A 16,063-nucleotide genomic window follows, 5' to 3' on the forward strand; every position below is an offset into this window, starting at 1 on the left:
AATAAGGTTCATAATATTATAAACAGCATCGTCAAAACTATAATTAAATAAAACAAACTAGAAGTGAGTCCTAAAAGTAATAATTTAAATAAGTTTTATGAATATAGTTTGAATAGTGCATTAAAAATGACGAGATTGCATACGATCAAATAATTAACAAGGTATTTAAGATATTATAAAGAATAATTTAACTAATAAAATATTTATTTCTTACCTCTTGTAGCCACATGACAGGGAACACCATATCAGGGAACTTGTGAATATTGTTAACTCGAATATTTGCTGCTCGATCTACTTTCAAATTCAATTGAACTCGGATTTGGCCTTCTAAGGGTACTCCAATTTTCTGTAAATAAAAGAAATATTAAGCTAATTAGAGATTTTTATGAAATTATAATCGTAAATTATTATTATAAGATCTTATGTCATACTAGCTTTCCGCCCGCGGCTTCGCCCGCGTTTTCAAAGAAAAACCCGTACACGTAGGATTTCCGGGATAAAACCTATCCTATGTCCTTTCTCGGGTATCAAAATATCTCTATACCAAATTTCATGCCAATTGGTTCAGTAGTTAAGGCGTGATGGAGTAGGTAACAGACAGACAGACAGAGTTACTTTCGCATTTATAATATTAGTATGGATAATATACTTTTAAATATGAAATTTTTTCCCTTCCGTAACATTAACCTTCGTTGTTACTTTATATTAAGTACAACCGTGATAAAAATTAAAATTTGATTTTAAATTTTAACTTATACATATAGAGCCAATAGACAGATCCATAATTAATATTTTAATACCTCGACTACTACACATTATTTTTCAACTTCACAAATAATTATTATATTATTACTAGCGGTCCGCCCCGGCTTCGCCCGTGGTACATATGAAAAATAGATGTTGGCCGATTCTCAGACTTACCCTATATGCACAGAAAATTTCATGAGAATCGGTCCACCCGTTTCGGAGGAGTATGCAGACTAACATTGTGACACGAGAAATTTATATATAAGATATATTGACTATATCTTACACAAGGATGTCATGACGTTATTATTTAAGAATATAATATCTTTAAAAATCTTACCGGTTGTATCAAAAAATATGATTCATGTTTTTCCTTTTCCGGTTTCAAGCCTTCAAAATCTTTGAGTAGAGATGGATCAGCGTCGTAGAAGTGTGGGTATGAAAGATATACTGGAGCATCTGAAATTATTGGACATTTTTATCAGAAAACTACAAAAATAACATTTAAGATATCAGATATAAAAGATTTTAATGTTATCCAACTACAAACTGTTAGCACAATAACTAATAATTATGAATTTTTATACTAAATGCTTATTTGAATGTTGTAATTTTAAAATATATTTATATCAATCTGAGAGGAAACAAATGAACGAAACATTAAAATACGTTCAGCCGTTCTAGTGTTATATTATTGAGTAAAATACATAATCATTCAATGCCTCCATAATTATATACTTAGATCATTATTATATAAGTATTAAGTAGCAAAAAAAAAATCTTATTTCTGGCAACAATAATAGGATTATATGCATTTTCATGTCTTCTCAATAATAATTAATTTTAATTTTCTACAAAATAATAAAATCTACTTACTATATTGACAAGGACTGATATTCTGCAAGCCTCTGGGAGGACATTTCTCTGTTTCACAAAAACATTTGTTTTCGGGATTGACTTCTGCATTTTCTAGCGTTGATTCCGGTGGTGTGTATAGACCTACTTGGATACCTGGAAATTTAACATAATCATTATTAATAACTAGCTGTGCTTCGCGGTTTTACCCGCATTGCTCCGCTTTTCTTTAGCGTGATGATATTATTATATGTATAGCCGATAGCCTTCCTCGATAAATGATGATGATGTTACATATGTAATTTGTAAAATTAAATTGTAAAACTGACATGATTAAAAAGAGCAACTATGGAGTTTCTTGCCGGTTCTTCTCCGTATGATACTGCTTTCCGAATCGGTGGTAAATGTTAAAAATATGTAATGACGTTTCAAAAGTGCTTCTAGAAGAAGTCTAATTGAATAAATAAATATGTTTGAGTTTGAGATTTGAGTTTGAAATGGGCTAACACCGAAATAATTTTCCATGAGATTAGTGCGTTCAAACAAACAAACTCTTCAGCTTTAGGTATAATATTATAGACAACAACATTATCAACATTTGTTTTTAGTGATTTTTTATATCCATCTGAATGTATTGTATTAAACAAATCGTTGTATTAAGGGCTTGGTCTAGTAGTGCAAACAAATGCATCCTGTCATCCTATATGTAAATAATACAAATGTACTAAGGGAAAGTTGCTCCACTTAATTTTTAAAAATTAAATCATTCGTATGCATAATTTAATATTCGTAATAAGTACCAAAAATGACAATTTGAAACAATTTTCGTGAAAATTACACCGGGTGATTTATTTTTATCAGTACACAAAATTTGCGAATACTTTCTATTGATATCTTCAACTTCATGTTTATATAACTGATCAACTTTTACAAAGAAATTTGGACGAAATATAAAAAAAATAAGCTTTCCATATAAAATGCAGAACTCTATACATTTTTTTCAACCTAAGTTTCTTAGTGAAAGTTGTTCAGTTTAACTAATAAAACGGATAAACAAATTTTGTATATAATAAAAAAAATGTAATGTTTGTGTTAAATGAAAACAAAAAATATTTATTTCTGACTAGCTTCCGCCCGCGACTCCGTCCGCGCGGATGTCAGTCTTCGCGTCTTCTACAGATTTATTATATTATGTGTAATATATAGATTTATATTGATAAACCTAATAAATCTTTTGCTAGCATTCTGATGCTTTATCGGTTGCACTGGATTTATCTCTTTTTTTTCAATCGCTTGAATGATATAGGATGGGTCCTTGATGGGCATCGAATGCTGAAGTCTCGAATCAATCAATTCTGACAGTAGGCAATTTATGTAAAATCTTGATAATGGTCCATCATTTTATTTTGCCTAAACGTTACATACTTTTTTATATATTCTATTTTTAACGAATTATTCACTCCAGTCCAAACAGCAAATAAGCAGACTTCTGCTTCTGCAACGTTTAGTTGTCCCTGAATTTAGAAAAAATAGTCATGATTCTTATCTATGACAAAAGTGTTATTTTTTGCATTGTATTTCAAATATTAATTTTTTTTAACCGCATCTTCCGCATTCATGTCTTTTGCCGGAATTAGACATTTAACTTCTACTAGTCCCATTTTCCCTTTTTGATATGGGAGTGTATAAAGTAAATTTTTTAGATATTTCTCGTTATACTTTTAAAAAGTTATTATTGTCATTTTGCTCATTAGGTAAAGTAATTTCGATATCAGTTTTAAGTTTTTTGATACCTGCAATAATAACGTCATAATCGCCTGCACATACTTATCGATTACACCCTGTATACAATCCACCATCCACATTCATAATGTTTTCCTGTCCTCCTCTCCTTTACGCTGTTCACCGATACATTTGAAATGAGTAAATCTGCTACCACTGAAGGATGTTTCATTGTGATCAGCAAATTTTCACCACTGTTGTCAATTATTTGTTTTTCATTTTTAATCAGCAATTGGGAATCATCAGTTTTGTTTTTTGCAGATTGGTGATGTACCCTTACAATATGTCGAAAAGCGCGTCTCTGTTACTTCTGTTTGTTTAGTTCTCAACACCCACTGAATTTTCTATGTTATTGTGATCTTCCATTACATCTGAGTTTTGATGATGTGATGATAATCCATTCGTTTTAATATTGGTACTTAGAGTTGGTAGACTAAACTAGAAATGGCGGACTAAATTTGTCAGCGCGTCTGTAAGATCAGAATATAAAACCAACATCCTGCATTTATGTTACAAAATTAATAATCAAACAACATGCCGCTACGTTGAAAATGACTAGAAGAAAAAATTAAAACACCTCGGATCAATTTTGGAGTAAACAAATCATTTTCCCCGTATGGGGATTTCCCCGGATGAACTTGGGAAGTTCAAGTTCTCAATACAAGTTTATATTATATTTCGTATTTCTCAAATGAAAAATAAACATTTTTGGAACTTCAAAAAAATTATATTATAAGAAAATTTATGAGCTTACTTTAGTTTTAAAGAAATATACATCCCTTTACTGACACCCCGTAAAATAAAGAAATTGTTGCCAATCACCTTTGCAATCTATTTGGTTTCATTAACTTTATGTTCGAAGATAATTTTTTTTCTAGTAGTTACACGCGTATTTTTTTCGTTTATTTTCCATATCGAAATCAAATGTTTAAAAATACGAATATTTGCACAAAACTAAGATAAAAATAATCAATTAACAAAAATATTAAATTTAATGAAGTAGAGCAACTTTCACTTCGGTATGAAGGAAAATCGAGCGTAGAGCACACATCAGAACGCTCCGGCCCAAGGAGCGCGACTAAAGAAATTCGCTAGGATTTTTCCTAATTATTTTAAATATTTTTTTAATATTTAAAGAATTATCAAAATTAAAAAAAAAAATTTTTTAAAGGATTAATACTCATTGGTCTTCAACCAAATCGAATAAATTAATGGAAAAAATAACTTTTAGCGGTATTTATCAATAGATTTTGTAAGGCAAAAAATGGGAAATTTCATGAATTTATAACGTTCTAATTAAGAAAATCATAAGTTTTTCGGCAATTGTATTCAGCAGTTTTTAATAACGACTATATAAGGATAATAATGCGCTGATCAGATTGTGTAAATTGTAATCGGTTGCAACGTAGTGAGTGCACAAACTTAGCTCGAAATGATTTTGGGGGAAAGAGACTTATCTTGAAGGCCTGATTAAGGTAACATAAAGTAACTTTATAAATGTGAAAAAATTCACGCGCATTGCGTATATAACACTAATTGATAAACAAGAAAAAAAAATTCAGTTTATAATTTCATTAGCCGGGAAAAAATTGTCAAATAACTTGTTGAAAACGCAATTTTGCTAGACTGCAGCCTTAAAATACAATATTTCAATCAGTAAATTTTAAATTTGATACAAATAAAAAAGAGCATGTGTACGGAGCTCACATGTCAGAAGTGAAACTTCTTTGGCAAGATTCAAAGATACCAAAATCGTCGCCTTACTCCATGACGTGACGGTATTGCCATGACGCGACCTTGAAATTTTACTCTCAACGCGTCTAAAGAAGCTTCACTTCAAAAAAATATTACTACTAAGCGGTCACCCATCAATATAGTGACCGCGCCTTGAGCTACTTAACCCACACTTAACATTTACCTCGTAGATTATTTTGTAGAATTGGATTAAAGTTATATAGATGAATATTAAGATTATTATATAAATAAATAATTGATATGCAAAAATATTATTTATAACACGAATTCGTAATTTTACGCTTCAAAATTTAACTTTAATAATAATATAAAAATTAGGTAAATAATAATTCATAACATACATTATTATAATTATGAACATGAAAAAAAATGTATTACAAAATTACTGGTATAATTAAAATAAATATTACCCTAAATACACAATATTCACAGAACACAGAAACAAAATGCATAAAAAAATATTTCGTAACGTTTTATAACATACCAAAAAAAATTATTTATAACATCTTACCAAAGCATATTAGCATATTATAATATTTCAAAAATATTTAAATTAACAGAGAAATAACAAAAATATGGTCTTTCGTTTTATAATTTAACTACTTCCTACTAAGTATTACTTATATTAAATTTTCATGGTGATCAAAGTATGAAAATTGAAATTTATAAGATAACTAGCGGTCCGCCCCGGCTTCGCCGGTCGCCCGTGGTACCTACATGTTTAAACTATCCTATCTCTCAAGTTGGATCGAACTGCACATGGTGTGCAAATTTTATTATAATCGGTTAAGTGGTTTAGGAGTCCATTGAGGACAAACATTGTGACACGAGATTTATATATATTAAGATTTAAAATGATTACACAATTAGCTATTACCTACCTACTCTATTATTATTTATCCGTATACATTATTATTTATCTGTAAAATATTATTGAAAATCTTACCATTTTTATAGACATCCTTTCTATATTTCATCGGTAGTATTCTGCAAAGATCCTTGTCGTAAATATAAACTATATCTGCTTTTGTGATAGACCTCGGAGGGAAGAAAGATCCTTCTGATGCCCTGAAAACATATAATAATATTAGGTATTATTAATTTATAATATCTAGGTAAGTAATTAGTTTCATAAGTCTTAAGTACTTATTAGTAGAAAGTAAATAAATAAATAAATAATAAATAAATATTATAGGACATGACATTAGTAGAAAGTACAACTAAATTCTGTTTTAAACTAACCTATATTATAAAGGCAAAAGTTTGTATGGATGTATGGATGTTTGTTACTCTTTCACGTAAAAACTACTGAACCGATTACAATGAAATTTAGCACACATATAGAGGGTAACCTGGATTAACACATAGGATAGGTTTTATCCCGGAAATCCCACGGGAACGGGAACTATGCGGGTTTTTCTTTGAAATCGCGGGCGAAGCCGCGGGAGGAAATCTAGTAATTTATAATTCCGAGATTTAAGACAGAGAATCTGCACTAGGATTTACATTTACTCGTCTATATACATTAATTAATCTTCTTCTTCAAGCTTTTAGAGATTAAAACCATACAGATATCTGTAGGCATTAATACGGTCTATATAACTATACTAGCTTTCCGCCCGCGGCTTCGCCCATTTTTTCAAAAAACCCGCATAGTTCCCGTTCCCGTGGGATTTACGAGATAAAATCTATCTTATGTGTTAATCCAAGTTACCCTCTATATGTGTGCTAAATTTCATTGTAATCGGTTCAGTAGTTTTTACGTGAAAGAGTAACAAACATCCATACAAATTTTCGCCTTTATAATAGTATTAAGATATTAGTAGGATTCTATATAAAATAATAATAATACAACAAAACGATTTTCACCATTATGTAGATTGTAGACAAAGACAACGGCTATTTTTAATTAGGACATAAGAATATCTAAGCTTTAATAATATAAAGCTAAAGACTTTTTTCTTTGTTTGAACGCGCTACTCTCTTAAATTACTGGACCGATATCAGAAATTCTTCTATCCTTGGTATCTTGGTATCCATCGTGGTAGGTAAGCGATTCACAAGCTATGTACCACGAGCGAAGCCGGGGCACGCTGCTAGTGGTATAATTTGATTTCAGTACAATAAAATACAAGAGGATGTTCATTGAAACCTTTAAGGTTATCTTAAATAAATAATACACGAGGAAAATAAACAAATTGAGACAAACAGAGGAAGTTCGCTTCCGCAACCTTTTTACTTCATAATAAAATATTTGATTATGATAAGAGAAGTAACGAAAATTATAATATTTTTGTAAATCGACTCGTCGTAATATATTAGGTTTTGAGAATGAGAAAATCCGTAAACATGATCATATTTTTTTAAACCTTCTATTCTTCTACTATTTCTATCTTCTACCTTCTATTTCTATCATATTTTTTAAAACTTCGCATAATCCATGCTCTGTTTAATTTATCTATATGTACTAATATTGTAAAGCTGAAGAGTTTGTTTGTTTGTTTGAACGCGCTAATCTCAGGAACTACTGGTCTGATTTGAAAAAATATTTCGGTGTTAGATAGCCCATTTATCGAGGATGGCTATAGGCTATATAATTATTATCATCACGCTTAAACCAACAGGAGCGGAGCCACGCGGGTGAAACCGCGAAGCGCAGCTTAGTCTTTTATCTATCTGTGCCAAATTTTTCAAAATCCGATAAGCCGTTTTTGCCTGACAGAGTAAAACAAACAAATCTTATAAACATACATATGATAATATGTTTAAGTTACATTAAGCATTAAGTAACTTGTATTTGTAAGGGGTTTTCCCCGGTTTCTGATTGAGATAAGTTGTGCCATTAAATTAAATTTATCACCTAATGTTTATGTGACAAATCCTGTTATAACAATATATTATGGGTTTTCTTATTTGTTTGAGGATAGTGGTTATTTTTTTATTCAGAATGAACGATGGAGAATGTAAGGTAATTTCACTTTTGGTGGTCTTATTTTTATATTTTACTAGCAAACCGCCCGCGGTTCTGCGCGCTTTGTCTAAAACCTTATAAATTATATACCTACTAAAACCTTACTCCTGAAACACTCTGCGTAGTTTTAAAGATTTAAGCATACAAAGGTATAGAGAAAGCGACTTTGTTTTATACTATACGTAGTGATACCTTTTGTAAATCAATACTATCTTTTTAAAACTTATAATTACCTGATATTTCCTACATAAAAAGTACTAAATAATAATAAAACTTACCTGATATCATTACAAGGTCTATCCTTCCAATGCGGGAGGTGGTCCAGACCATTAATTTTATCCAAATACCCAAATTTGGTCATATCTTGTCCTGAATATATCGTAGACACTTCGGATAATGTACCGTTTCTCTAGAAAAAACAATTATTTGGTAACTGTAGTTACATCTATATGTATAAGACAAACATTTCTTAAGGCTGCAGTCTAGCAAAATTGCGTTTTCAACAAGTTATTTGACAATTTTTTCCCGGCTAATGAAATGATAAACTGAATTTTTTTTTCTTGTTTATCAATAAGTGTTATATACGCAATACGCGTGAATTTTTTCACATTTATAAAGTTACTTTATGTTACCTTAATCAGGCCTTCAAGATAAGTCTATTTCCCCCAAAGACATTTCGAGCTAAGTTTGTGCACTCACTACGTTGCAACCGATTACAATTTACACAATCTGATCAGCGCATTATTATCCTTATATAGTCGTTATTAAAAACTGCTGAATACAATTGCCGAAAAACTTATGATTTTCTTAATTAGGACGTTATAAATTCATTAAATTTCCCATTTTTTGCCTTACAAAATCTATTGATAAATACTGCTAAAAGTTATTTTTTCCATTAATTTATTCGAGTTGGTTGAAGACCAATGAGTATTAATCCTTTAAAAAATTTTTTTTTGAATTTTGATAATTCTTTAAATATTAAAAAAATATTTAAAATAATTAGGAAAAATCCTAGCGAATTTCTTTAGTCGCGCTCCTTGGGCCGGAGCGTTCTGACGTGTGCTCTACGCTCGATTTTCCTTCATACCGAAGTGAAAGTTGCTCTACTTCATTAAATTTAATATTTTTGTTAATTGATTATTTTTATCTTAGTTTTGTGCAAATATTCGTATTTTTAAACATTTGATTTCGATATGGAAAATAAACGAAAAAAATACGCGTGTAACTACTAGAAAAAAAATTATCTTCGAACATAAAGTTAATGAAACCAAATAGATTGCAAAGGTGATTGGCAACAATTTCTTTATTTTACGGGGTGTCAGTAAAGGGATGTATATTTCTTTAAAACTAAAGTAAGCTCATAAATTTTCTTATAATATAATTTTTTTGAAGTTCCAAAAATGTTTATTTTTCGTTTGAGAAATACGAAATATAATATAAACTTGTATTGAGAACTTGAACTTCCCAAGTTCATCCGGGGAAATCCCCATACGGGGAAAATGATTTGTTTACTCCAAAATTGATCCGAGGTGTTTGAATTTTTTCTTCTAGTCATTTTCAACGTAGCGGCATGTTGTTTGATTATTAATTTTGTAACTTAAATACAGGATGTTGGTTTTATATTCTGATCTTACAGACGCGCTGACAAATTTAGTCCGCCATTTCTAGTTTAGTCTACCAACTCTAAGTACCAATATTAAAACGAATGGATTATCATCACATCATCAAAACTCAGATGTAATAGAAGATCACAATAACATAGAAAATTCAGTGGGTGTTGAGAACTCAACAAACAGAAGTAACAGAGACGCGAAGAATAAAAAAAGAGGACGAAAACGATAATTCGTTGATGCTTTCCCTTTTCGACGTATTGTTAGGGTACATCACCAATCTGCAAAAAACAAAACTGATGATTCCCAATTGCTGATTAAAAATGAAAAACAAATAATCGACAACAGTGGTGAAAATTTGCTGATCACAATGAAACATCCTTCAGTGGTAGCAGATTTACTCGTTTCAAATGTATCGGTGAACAGCGTAAAGGAGAGGATGACAGGAAAACATTATGAATGTGGATGGTGGATTGTATACAGGGTGTAATCGATAAGTATGTGCAGGCGATTATGACGTTATTATTGCAGGTATCAAAAAACTTAAAACTGATATCGAAATTACTTTACCTAATGAGCAAAATGACAATAATAACTTTTTAAATGTATAACGAGAAATATCTAAAAAATTTACTTTATACACTCCCATATCAAAAAGGGAAAATGGGACTAGTAGAAGTTAAATGTCTAATTCCGGCAAAAGACATGAATGCGGAAGATGCGGTTAAAAAAAAATTTAATATTTGAAATACAATGCAAAAAATAACACTTTTGTCATAGATAAGAATCATGACTATTTTTCTAAATTCAGGGACAACTAAACGTTGCAGAAGCAGAAGTCTGCTTATTTGCTGTTTGGACTGGAGTGAATAATTCGTTAAAAATAGAATATATAAAAAAGTATGTAACGTTTAGGCAAAATAAAATGATGGACCATTATCAAGATTTTACATAAATTGCCTACTGTCAGAATTGATTGATTCGAGACTTCAGCATTCGATGCCCATCAAGGACCCATCCTATATCATTCAAGCGATTGAAAAAAAAGAGATAAATCCAGTGCAACCGATAAAGCATCAGAATGCTAGCAAAAGATTTATTAGGTTTATCAATATAAATCTATATATTACACATAATATAATAAATCTGTAGAAGACGCGAAGACTGACATCCGCGCGGACGGAGTCGCGGGCGGAAGCTAGTCAGAAATAAATATCTTTTGTTTTCATTTGCGTATTTTTCTATTTTATAATTTTTTAACACAAACATTACATTTTTATTATTATATACAAAATTTGTTTATCCGTTTTATTAGTTAAACTGAACAACTTTCACTAAGAAACTTAGGTCGAAAAAAATGTATAGAGTTATGCAATATGCATTTTGTATGGAAAGCTTATTTTTTTTTATATTTCGTCCAAATTTCTTTGTAAAAGTTGATCAGTTATATAAACATGAAGTTGAAGATATCAATAGAAAGTATTCGCAAATTTTGTGTACCGATAAAAAAAAATCACCCGGTGTAATTTTCACGAAAATTGTTTCAAATTGTCATTTTTGGTACTTATTACGAATATTAAATTATGCATACGAATGATTTAATTTTTAAAAATTAAGTGGAGCAACTTTCCCTTAGTACATTTGTATTATTTACATATAGGATGACAGGATGCATTTGTTTGCACTACTAGACCAAGCCCTTAAGAATTTATTATATTTTATTATACAGCGTATATGTTTTATGTAATGTTTGGGGTACAAAATAGATTATTTATTTATTTATTTAAAAACTAGCTGTGCCCGCGACTTCGTCCGCGTGGAATAGTGACTGCATAGTAGTTACTACTTAACACACAATTATTGAGTAAACACGTCTTGAAACACGTACTATCATATACAACTAAATTATAAGTACTTACACATTATTATAAAGTTAAGAAATAAAATAAATAATAACACAAAAGAACTGTTAGTAAAATTTATTACTTAACTGAGCTAGGTATAAAACTTAGGTACAGAAGAGTTCAAAATTTCCAGGATGTGGTTATTCTCCCGCTCCCATATTCCTTCTACTTTCACAGACGTTCAACTTTTCCCTTTCACCCCTAGTAAATGGCAGAACCGATTTTGATCTAAACCATGTCTAATCATACCTATATATTATGTACATGTCATATCCTTTCGTTTGGTACATACTCCATTTGGATTATTTATCCCCACTATCACCCCTAAGGTGCCCTATATGTAATAAACAGATTAACCAATTTCGATAAAACATGACTAATTGTAATTCACACGTCATTTGATATGCCGCTTGATTATATTATTTGACCACATTCGATTATTCATTCCCACTTTTACCGCTATTAAATCAATAAATGGATGAACCGATTTTGATTAAATATGCCTCATCATACTTCTCACGTCAGGTCATGCCCTTTCATTTGATATGCCACTTGGGTATATTATTTGACAACTTTTATTCCCACTTTTATACCTATATCCAATAAATGGATGAACCAATTTTGATAAAATATGTCTTATTGTACTTTACACGTCATGTCTTTCATTAGATAAGTCACTTGAGTATATTTGATAAAATTTATTTATTTATTCCCACTTTTACCCCTATATCAAATAAATGGATGAACCGATTTTGATAACATTGGACTACTTAATTGTTTCTGACAGGTCATCTTTTTTCATTTGATATATCACTTGGGTAGAACAGACAACATTCGTTTTTTTCATTCCCACTTTTACCCCTCTATATAATAAATGGATGAACCGATTTTGATTAAATACCTATGCCTCATTATACTTCTCACGTCAGGTCATGCCCTTTCATTTGATATGCCACTTAGGTATATTTGACAACTTTTATTGCCACTTTTATCCAATAAATGGATGAACCAATTTTGATAAAATATGTCTTATTGTACTTTACACGTCATGTCTTTCATTAGATACGTCACTTGAGTATATTTGATAAAATTCATTTATTTATTTCCACTTTTACCCCTATATCAAATAAATGGATGAACCGATTTTGATAAAATTTGACTAATTGTTTCTGACATGTCGTCTATTTTCATTTGATATATCACTTGGGTATAACCTACATTAACAACCTACATTAACAACTAACATTCGTTTTTTTCATTCCCACTTACCCCTATATTATAATATAATAAACAACTAATGTAACAAAAAAACGCATCTAATTGGTATTACCCGTTAGCGAGCTACGGTGGCACAGACAGACACGCAATACACACATAGCGGACATAACACCCCTCTTTTTGCGTCGGGGGTTAAAAATAATACCTACGACATAATTTCAAAGACCTTTTATATAGAAAATTTACCTAGAAGTAACCATAATGCTACATATTTGTGCAGGTTTTAGACTTATGAGCAAAAATCTAAATAAAGGTCCTTTGATCCCCCCTACTACCCCCTCAGCATAACCACCCCCCCCCCCCACGCTTGGGGACTTTCGATATGATCATCTGGACATGTCAAGGAATAACTTTAGCGTATAATTTACGTAATAATGTAATTCATGTATAGAATGCCTTAGCAAATGTTCGCTGTGATTACTTAAATGGTCATAACTTTTTTATTTATGAACCGATTGACATGAAATAAACACTAAATGTTAAATGAAGCTTACCACAATATATTAGTGAAAACCGCATCTAAATCGGATAAGCCGTTTCTGAGATTAGCGTGTTCAAACATACAGACAAACAGACAAACCGACAAACAGACAAACAGACAAACAGACAAAAATTTTTTTAACAACAGTTTTGGGTTTGGGATCGATTTAGTAATAACCCCTGCTAATTTTTTTTTACATATTTTCATTGTACAGACACCACTTTTCTAGAATTTTATTATATGTATTGATGATTAAATACACATGACAGGTCACAGGATCTAGCCGGGTCCATAGGCGCCACATCAATTTCACGAGCAGATCGCAACCCAACAAAATGTGTACAATTAATACTACAATGGGATACAGCTTACAGTTATAAGAATTATTTTAGTAGTAAGATTAAATTATATTTATTAATAATTCATCAAAAAATAGATCAATGTTATAATGTGATTGTGCGATATAATATGTTACTTAACATTGCAAAACAACTGGGTAATATTATATTTACTTAGGGCCGATTTTTCAATGCTTAAGGGCTGATTTTTCAATCCTGTGATAAAACTTATTCGTCGAATAATGTATAAAACTACCATTTTAAAAACGTATTCTAATTGCCCGTATTTGACAGTTTACGTGACATTTTAATATTATCGTGTAATACTTTATTGGACGGATAAGTTTTATCCAAGGATTGAAAAATCGGCCCTAAAAGCAAAAATAATGATTCTGAATTAATACAAAAATCATCAGTTTTTACAGTAGGTATATACAGTCGAAAAAATATACATAAGGTAAAAAAAAGGAGAATTGAGAAGGCTCTTTTTAAAAATTATTAATAACTACGTAAAAATCTAATAGATATCAATATACTTAATTCAAATTTTAGATTTAACTTACCGCTAACAACAAACCCATTTGACTGTTCGGACGTTTGCCCTTCGGGTAGAAATAGTGAGCCAGAGTCACTAGAGGGTCGTTATACCTGAAAATTATATAGAATATTAATTATTTACCAAATCATCTATACTTTATAAAGCTGAAGAGTTTGTTTGTTGGTTTGAACGCGCTAATCTCAGGAACTACTGGTCCGTTTTGAAAAATTATTTCGGTGTTATATAGCCCATTTATCGGGGAAGGCTATAGTCTTCCTAGCCTATGGGCTATAATATCATCTCGCTAAGATCAACAGGAGCGGAGCACTGCGGATTAAACCGCTTAGCAAGGCTAGTTTAATATAAGAAGGCTTACATAAAATTACTTATAAGTAGGCAAAAAAAAAATAACTTGTCACAGATGCTTGACAAGTATACAAAGTTTGAATTAAATCTGTCCGTTTAAAGTGGGTCAAAATCGAGTCTAAAGGAGTCGGTTACATACAAACATACAGGTGAAGCTAATAACAGCGTGATAAAAACAACCACTATGCCTCAAGCTTTCAAACTCAAACTCAAACTCAAACATTTATTTATTCAATTAGACTTCTTCTAGAAGCACTTTTCATTAAAAAACGATTCTTACCTTATTAATTGTTTACTTCAAAATAAACGTTATTATGTTATCGGAAAGAAAACAAATATATTAAAACACCCACGCTGTCCATAAGCACCACAAGGAAATGAAATAAGTTATTTTACATTGTATTAAAGGATTTTATTAGCTTCACCTGTATGTTTGTATGTAACCGACTCCTTTACACTCAATTTTGACACACTTTAAACGGACAGATTTAATTCAAACTTAAAGCAAAGATTAAAATTACTGCATTGTACATTTACCATAGGCCAGTAGAAATCGACACTAAAAAACCCTAAATTCGCAAAGCACGATGTAGATTTGAATTTTTGGTATGTTGTTTGGATCAGTTAGGGTGATGTAAATCCCAATTTGCAACTTCGAAAAAGTTGTGCTCGCTGCGCACCACGTGATAAACTGCGAAAATTTTGGACTTTTTTCACTTTTTGCTCTAAAAGTCATAAACTATGCGTTTCCGACAAGTATGATTCAGTACATAAATTAAGGTTATTAAATTTGCAACAATTTAAGCCTAACCGCAGCTCTCTAAACCTTATAACGACTAAACTGTGGCCATTCGAAGATGGTTCATTTTTCCGAAAATATTGAAATTTTTAGTTTTGCTCCCGTTTGAACCAAAATATTGGCAAAAACCGCTCGTTCTATGAGAAAGTCGTATAATAAAGTTGTAGTGCATTTAATTTTCTTTCATTAGAGCATATAACAAAGTCTGTGAGACAAATAGTTCACTCACAATATCTGAAAAACAAAAAGAAGGTAGAAATAGATTTTTAAAGAATTGAAACTGAGGGCATATAAAATCATAAAAAGGATAATACTTTTTCATTTGCAGGATAGGTAATTAACAAAATTACAAAGATAATTAAATTTGCAATAATTTAAGCCTAACCGCAGCTCTCTAAACCTTATAACAACTAAGCTGTGGCCTTTCAAAGATAGTCAGTTTTTCCCGAAATTTTCAAATTTTTAGTTTTGCTCCCGTTTGAACCAAAATATTGGCAAAACCGCTCGTTCTATGAGAAGGTCATAAAATAAAGTTGTAGAAAATTTAATTTTGTTAATTACCTATCCTGCAAATGAAAAAGTATTATCCTTTTTATGATTTTATATGCCCTCAGTTTCAATTCTTTAAAAATCTATTTC

At 30.8% G+C, this 16,063-nt stretch overlaps 1 protein-coding gene across 2 annotated transcripts in view; it reads right to left on the reverse strand.

Annotated features, from left to right (window-relative positions):
- Positions 1-16,063, reverse strand: part of dsb (scavenger receptor class B member debris buster) — a 122,289-nt gene that overhangs the window by 2,155 nt on the left and 104,071 nt on the right. For both annotated transcript variants that reach the window (XM_090118484.1, XM_090118485.1), the window contains 6 exons: positions 14,285-14,369; positions 8,389-8,519; positions 6,086-6,207; positions 1,624-1,758; positions 1,088-1,206; positions 215-346 (listed from right to left, as the gene is read on the reverse strand). In XM_090118484.1, the coding sequence (XP_089974610.1) occupies positions 215-346; positions 1,088-1,206; positions 1,624-1,758; positions 6,086-6,207; positions 8,389-8,519; positions 14,285-14,369 (724 nt within the window). The remainder of the gene's footprint in view (positions 1-214; positions 347-1,087; positions 1,207-1,623; positions 1,759-6,085; positions 6,208-8,388; positions 8,520-14,284; positions 14,370-16,063) is intronic.

The sequence above is a fragment of the Colias eurytheme genome, chromosome 30, assembly GCF_061535395.1.
Source record: "Colias eurytheme isolate Ceu_HAF_F1 chromosome 30, ilColEury1 Martin Lab GWU primary, whole genome shotgun sequence".
Classification (NCBI taxonomy): Eukaryota; Metazoa; Arthropoda; class Insecta; order Lepidoptera; family Pieridae; genus Colias; species Colias eurytheme.